Raw genomic sequence first — 7,797 nt, forward strand, 5'->3', positions numbered from 1 at the left:
CTCACCTTCCACAATGAACTTCCCCCGTCTGGCAGGGACGCATAAATACATCTGTCCGCCTCACTGGCCGGTAGTTTAAAGAAGAAGCCGGTACAGTACGGGACGCGTACAGGAAATAGCCGTTCACCTGCAATACGGATCCGTGAAGCACTCCAGGCGCGGCGTATCGTTTAAGGATTATAAATTATTGGGCTTTTACTACTGGCTCCCCGTAACGTTTCGTAGATACAATGAATAGCTGCGCCCGGGCTCTCCTGTCGCTCTGCTCGGTCCTCTGCTTGGCCGGGACGTCGTCTTCAGGTAAGAAATCATTAAATGGGCTCTGGGCATGTGCTTAGCCGAGTGCCGGAGGGGGGTCTGGGATGCTTCTGTGGCGGGGAAAAAGTTATACTATCTAAAGTATTTATGATAAAGAAATTGGCATTGAATCTTAGATCAACCATTCTGTAATATTATGTTGCTGTGAAGAAGCCATGAATGTAATATGTCAATTATTATATATATATATATATATATATATATATGTGTGTGTGTGTAATATAAAATTGTACGCGATGTGGGATTTGATTATATGACCGTCTGTAGCCCTGTATCAAGGGGATTTACCAGGATATCTATCTGAATATATAAAGTATTATCGTATATAAAATATTGTATATATGTGTGTATATATATATATATATATGTGTGTGTGTGTGTGTATATATATATATATATATATATATATATATATATATTAGTTATTTGCACTTAAATGTACATGCTATAGTATTCTATCTTCACTAAAGTTAAAGTCTTTAGCTATTGGTTAAAAAAACAAAAAACGTTTTGTGGACCAGATACATTGTTAAATCCTCAGATTTGGTATTTAAAGGATTTTTAGTAATCTGTAATGGCTCAATTTGGATTTTTTTTGTTTGTTTTTGTTTACAGAAACCGTAAATCTTCCTAAGGCTGTAGATATTACTTGGTCGTCTATTAACTTTAAAACAATACTGGAGTGGAACCCTAAACCGTCAAATTATACGTACACAGTTGAAGTCAGTAGGTAAGCAGTCAACATAAAAAGAGAAAAAGGGCGATTCTGGCTGTAACCGGTAAAAGTGCAGAATTGCTTATTTGCTGATAGTCGCTGTAATCATTAATTTCCTGGCATCTGTGATATTTGTGCCTAGAGCACACTTGGGTCAGCGCCCTGTCTTACATTGCAATCGTTGAAGGGAACAGTTACCATATGATGCCAACCGCTCACATCAACATATGAACTCGCCAGTGTGTGTGGCGATCTTTTATCTAATGACAGCTACTAGTTATTATTAAAAGATTTTGGGGGGCTATTACAAAAAAAAAAGTATTAAAGTAGTGGCATTTTAGGTATTTGCTATGATAGAATACTTTCAAATACAGACCTGGAATTGACAGCCCTTTTTTTTCCTGCTTTAAAGGCTGAAACCTTAATCAGACCCGGTTCTTGTTTTAGGCATATGGCTATCCTAAATCTATCCCATATATGTTTTATTCCCCTCGCAACATCTGCCAGAAGACTGTTCCACTTATCCACCACCCTCTCAATAAAGTAAAACTTCCTTCCATTACATCAAAGCCTGTAAGCTTCTAGTTTTGGGTTATCTCGACCATGAATGTCGAGATAATCTAAAACTGATAGCTCTGGCATTCTCCAATCGCGAACATTAGATGATAAGAACACTGTTAGGAGATCCATAGTTATATATTCACTATAACCAGTGACTTTACTTCATTGCCAGCCTCTGTTATAGATCTTTCTTCTCATAAGAAGCCCTTTACGCTTGGCTGCCCCAGTTATTTGCAACTGTGGTGCTGGTTTAGTGTACCCGTCTGTTTCTTCTGATTTGTGTGTAGTGAGTAGCTGTAGTTTTTACAGACATTCCTTATCGGTTTGATTTGTGATCAGAGAGTTGTACGTTAATCATTGCTAAACTGCTTGCACAGCTCATATATCAGACCTGCTGCAACTAGTAGCCCACAGCAATACTGACTTGCAGGTGTGGGCAAGAAATATTTAAGTTATGGATCACTTCCTCAGCCAAGCTCCAGCTTCCGGAACTGAATTCCAAACTCCCCTTAGAGCCGTAAATTTGGCTGCTCTTTTACAGTTGATTCTAATTATTCATGGTCCTTAAGGAGCGCCCACTTATTAATTGCTGCTATTCCCAGTAGAGCCCCAATTCTGCTTCCCTCTTTATTAAAAATTCATACCGATACCAGGTCTATGTTTGGAGGGGATACTATGCTTCAGTACCAGTTTCAACAATGTTTTTATTAACCCCTCAATTGAGTCCCTGGCATGCAAAAGTATTGATGCCTTTGACATCATTTCTAAGATGGTTTTAAATCTTTTAGTTTCATCTAGGGGACCTGCAGAAACCATAACCTATTCTCTTCTGAAATATGTTGACTTTCTGGATTTGAGTGTTTGCTCTGTTCAGGCGTGGAATGTTTTCTTTGTGGCTAGAAGTGCGTACAGATAAACCTGCTGATTGCATTGTGACTGTGAGGCGGGCGATAGCTTGTTTTATATCTAAAGCCTCTATGTTTAAGTTTTATGTGGTTGGAATATGACCGATGTGAAGGAGACTGTCGTGGTGTGTTTTTCATTCTGTCCTCTAGATTGTAAGCTTTGTGAGCAAGACGTTCTTTACCTCTGCTTGCACACTTACAAAGGTTCTTCTACTATTCTAGTTCTGTCATACCCTTTGAATGTATGTAATGTAATGAGTGCTGCTTAAATTGTTTGCAATAAATAAAATATGATAATTAGAAAATTGCTAAAATGGTCTGCAGAAGTTGAACCATAAAATATAGTAAAAAAAATATATATAAATATACTAAAAGGTTGGTGCACGATTTCAAACTAACCTGAAAGCAAAGCTGTGAGAGCCTATGGAGATATCTTCCACTGTTTATGGATTTTTTTTATGGGGGGGGGGTTCCTCTATTTAATAGTATCTTTTTTTAAATTTATTTAATATATTTTACCTGTATAAATCACCAAGGTAACTTTACATTACTTTTCAGCCCCCTATCAAATTGGATGAAGAAATGTCAGTATATTAATGACACAGAATGTGATGTTACAAGCTTGCTGAAGGATGTGAACCGAACATACACAGCTCGGGTCATTTCTGAAGTGCGGGCCACTGACAACATTGAGGAATTCCCGTATTCTCAAAGTCCTGAGTTTACACCTTATGAGCAGAGTAAGTATTTCTTCTTACATTATCCTTTCGTCTACAACTGGTATCCTCCCCATTTGGAAAGTATGATAGGAGCTGTAGTTCTTCGTAGTGATCAATCTTGCCAACTCAGGTTGGTATGCCTCTGTGAGATTTGGGTCTGTGTTGACTTGGTGGGGGGGGGGTTGATTTAACAGATATTGTTATCCTGATTATCTCCCTTTATAGTTCCACACAAAGAGATTTCCATGGCTGCGTCCGTAACGGTTGAGCGATATAAGCTGTTGACCAGTTTGTCTATATTGTTGGGCTGGCTCAAGCCATCTGTATGGGAAGTGCTTTTTGGGTAGAAGCTTTAATTTTTCTCGTGGCTTTGGTTTTTGTGGATGAAGTTATATATCCATGGTCTTATTTTGCTTTCTTCATTTTCCAGCAATCCTTGGAAAGCCAGTCATTGAAAGTTTTGATTTGAAGAAGGACAGTGGGAAGCTGCATGTTCTCATTAAAGATGCCTTGACTCCATATAGATTTGGCAACCAAAGTTTCATGACCGTTCGGGATATATTTAAGAATGACTTTGTCTACACCATATTTTATAGGAAAGCCTCTAGCTCTGGCAAGGTATGTAGCTTAAGTCTAAGCAGGTTGTATAATTTGAATTCTTCATAGAATTACCGATCAACATATGACTCTGGTTTCAGAGTGTGGCTATGATTTCAAATGGTCTGGGCGATACCTCAAGTGATTAGATGTGTATCTCTTTTGTATTTCTACTATTGACATGAACTAGTCAGTACAAGCCACATCAGATTACCAAACCAACTTCATTGCATAAACTGAGAACCGGAAGATCTTGTGCACACCGGTATTTAATTGCAGTGCTTTTGGTTTAAAAAAAAAAAAAATTTGCAGTGACATGGTTGCAATCTTCTGATTTTGTAAATGCAGTCAATTTTAAGAGTGCTGATGGAAGGAGACATTCCTCCTTGACAGAACCTTTAGGGGATTAACAGACCTTATATTGCACAATAATTTACAGCAGGTAGCTCCTCAAATGCTATCGGCACTCCCATGATTTTGGGCAGGCATTTGGCCATCTGATGGTTGATTTTGACATACAACGCTGTGAAAAAAGGGAACCTCTCTCAGTCCATAACTTCTACGTGTTGGAAACGTTTTGCAGAGCAGAACGCGCCTGTCCTTTATCAGTTGATGGCATGCCGGCCCATTTCTTAGGTCTCTGTGCCCTTGGTTTGAGCGTTTGTGGTAGCATTCTGTCTTAATTTGAATTTAGCTATGATCCTGCAATGGTTTATACCCATCTTGGCTGTCGAGGAATAGCTTAATGTGAAGTTTATTTAAACCACCTAAGCCCGTTTTATCAAGTGAAACTTCTCTTTAAAAGATGTCGGTACTATCAACCCCCTAATAAGCATACCTTATCATTTGAGTGCGTATACATAGCTGTATTTCAGATCTATACGTGAACAGATTGACTCCACGAGTAATTGGTTAAAATTTAAATGTAGCTGACATAATACGTTTACTTTCATCTGTTTGGCAACAGATGGGTAGTTTTTACAATATATTTGCAAATCTAGGGGGATCTTCTAAATGTGTTGATTTTTAATCTTTTTAGAAGCAAGAGTCCTCACCGTCCAATGAAATTGTTGTTAATGTGGAGAAAGGGGAGAGCTACTGTTTTTTTGTGAAGGCGACTATCCCATCGCGCAAAACGAACCGCGATAGTCAGGACTCCGACGAGAAGTGCACAGAGTCTGGCGGGAATAATGGTACGTGTCATCTTTAACCATTTACAGCCTGCACTTTAACTATTTAGGTGCCAGCAAATCTTACATTTTCCTTGCAGTTTAATGGTTCATTTTTGCTAAAAAGTAACTAAATATAATAATGCAGTGCATTGCAAAGCTTTTCTGTGTAGCGTTATAAGCAGTTACACTTTTTGCTTGCTTGTTCTGGAGTACTTTTTTCTGAACTTATTTTGTTTTCAACAGCCAGTCCTTCCGCTGCAAAGTATTTGTACCTCTGTGTAAGTTGACTCCGGCACATATACACTGGCCATGTGGGAGTTGGTTTCTCCTATATGAAACTTTCCTGCTTTGGCTCAAAGGTCAAATGTGACAAGTTCTTTCAAATTTTTCCTTCTGAAGTCTCTCCTGAAGTTAAACTTATGTTTTAAAACAACACATTGCCACAAGTAAATGTGTTGTAGCCCCTTCTGTCGGTGCCTTATACATGGTGGTACTTTTCCCCCTTTCTTAACAAACCGTAACCATATTAAACCTGAAATGGCTTCTTCTGGATGAGAACATTTTGTGATTTCCACCTACAAGATCCACATTCAAATTACAAGCTAATTTGTTTTGCTTGTTATTAAAACTATTAGCATTGTGGATGGTAGCCTGAAAAACACAGCCTTTTGTGAAAGCCCTAAGATCTGCTTATAGCATTTCAAAGTGATGATGGCTGTCACAGAAACACAGATCAGTAAAGCAAAAACCCAGTTCACGTTAGTGAAGCCTAAAAAAAAAAATAATGGCCAGGACTGTCCCTTTAACCTGGTTCTTCACTCCGGACTGTGCCGCTGTAACAGACTAAGATGCATGCTTATATCACTCAGACACATATATCTGCTTATTGGGAATCACTAACTCGGGAGACTTATGTGGGTAATCAGTAACATATATTATATATGTACCTTTTTTAAGGATGCATATATGGTACTATTTAATAGGTTGGTGTCCATGGTGGTGTTTTTTTGTTTTTTCTTTCTTCTGTGAAAACTCCTGTAAACATATATTTTTCTTTCTCTTTGCAGAGTTTGATCTTACTATATTGGTTGCTGTAATTACATCTGTGGTCCTTATCGTCGTTATCGTTGTCCTGTCTGTGATCATTTGCAAATGCCGAAAAGCAAAGAATGAGAAGACAAAGGAGGCCAAACCACTGAACAGCGCCTACCTTCTGCAATCAGTGACAACGCAGTGACCCAACTCGCTAGCAAGGCTCTGAACAGTGCGCTCCAGAGCAGGAAAGCAATTCATTTTGTTTCTGTGAAACATATGCATCCAGGATACATTTTTATTTATACTTTTTTGTAGAATCTTAATTCTACAGAGAATTACTGATATAAATGGTTGTATTTTTGTACAACCAGGTTAAGAATTTGTTTATATATATATGTATATGTTATGGAGATTTTTTTTTTTTTTAAATCTATTATTATGGATTGGCATTCATTGGCAAATTGACTATAGTGTGCCAGCGATATCTACTAGAGTGTGAGAATGAGAGAATTGTCACCATTTTTTTAATTATTTCAGAGCTTATGAATTGGTAAAGTCTGTCTATACATACTACATAGGCTGTAGAGCTTAACATGAAAGTCAGATTTCTCATACTGGATTAAAGGTGCTGTTCCATTGGTAGTAACATGTTAAGGAGCTATGCAATGAAATGGTTACAGCGAAGAAGCATTGCAAGCTCTCAACCAATCAATTCTTGTTAAATGACTATAAAGGCTACGTTTAAATTTCATGTGATTATATAATACTTTCATTTCACACCTTAGTATGCAGCCTCCCATTGAGTTGTGTTTTCCTACACAGCAAATGATGCTTTTTTTTTATTTTTATAATTATTATAAATGTGAACCAGTTAAACACTACCATGGTACACTACAGAAGGTACTAAAAATATATTTTGTACAGATACAATATATATTTCTATACAATTAATAAAGCAATATAAAGATAAATGCAAAAATTGCACTACTAGAAAATGAACAGTCTGTGTGGTAAAGAAGATGTTTTATGCGTCTATATGGTTCATTGAACAGGACAACCTAAAATATTTAACAATTATTTATAAATACTCCTGCTGTCTATAAAATTATAACTTGTTCATTCCATCTTTTTTTTTATTTTTAAACATGACTATTTTCAATATAAATGTATTTGGGATCTTTTCTTTCTCACAGGTGCTAGAGGAAATGATACTTTTTGCACCTTATTTTCTGAGCGGTTTATTTATATACTTCTAGATTGTAAGCTTCTTTGAGCAGGGCCCTCCTTACCTCCTTGTTTCTTTTAAGTCTATTTTAAAGTTCTTTTAAACTATTTTACCCATTGTACAGCACTGCGGAATATTTCCGTAAAACTATAAATAATAATAATTCTGTCTTAAGGAAAATTGGTTCAGTTGTCCAATAAGAAGCTCTGGTTTTACCAGAAGGTGAAATCTGTGCTTATGATTGGATGCCTTTGCCTATATTAATTCACAAAACTACAATGATCATCCCTTAAGGTACAAATTCCACAACCGAATGTGTCGAATGTCTACAATGTTTATAATGGACTTTGTACTCAAATAGCTGCTTATACTAAATGTCTGTTTAGGAAACAGAAATGAATGTTATTGACAGCACGCACTTATCAGATTATTAATGTATTTTTATAATGGGCCTTATAGACCTGTACTTTTTTTTTTATACTGTTATATGATGACAATCAATAGGATTATTTATATAAATATGATTTTCTTAAGGTTTATATTGGTTAAT

At 36.9% G+C, this 7,797-nt stretch overlaps 1 protein-coding gene across 1 annotated transcript; it reads left to right on the forward strand.

Moving 5' to 3' along the window:
• The first annotated feature begins 230 nt into the window (after positions 1–230).
• LOC149279420 (tissue factor-like) lies at positions 231–6,224 on the forward strand. The gene is made up of 6 exons (XM_089501200.1): positions 231–300; positions 934–1,048; positions 3,058–3,239; positions 3,649–3,836; positions 4,855–5,008; positions 6,055–6,224. The coding sequence occupies exons 1-6, from the start codon at positions 231–233 to the stop codon at positions 6,222–6,224; spliced, it is 879 nt and encodes a 292-aa protein (XP_089357326.1).
• The last annotated feature ends 1,573 nt before the right edge of the window (positions 6,225–7,797 follow it).

This window comes from Sceloporus occidentalis, unplaced genomic scaffold, assembly GCF_023333645.1.
Source record: "Sceloporus occidentalis isolate IW3139 unplaced genomic scaffold, rSceOcc1.0.p SCAF_166, whole genome shotgun sequence".
NCBI lineage: Eukaryota > Metazoa > Chordata > Lepidosauria > Squamata > Phrynosomatidae > Sceloporus > Sceloporus occidentalis.

What these genes read in the sequence shown, in the direction of transcription:
- LOC149279420 (XM_089501200.1), top strand. Translation starts at nt 231, where the DNA reads ATGAATAGCTGCGCCCGGGCTCTCCTGTCGCTCTGCTCGGTCCTCTGC. An exon ending in TACACAGTTGAAGTCAGTAG is followed by an intron (nt 1,049 to 3,057) that starts GTAAGCAGTCAA and finishes ATTACTTTTCAG; the next exon opens with CCCCCTATCAAATTGGATGA. An exon ending in AGAGTCTGGCGGGAATAATG is followed by an intron (nt 5,009 to 6,054) that starts GTACGTGTCATC and finishes TTCTCTTTGCAG; the next exon opens with AGTTTGATCTTACTATATTG.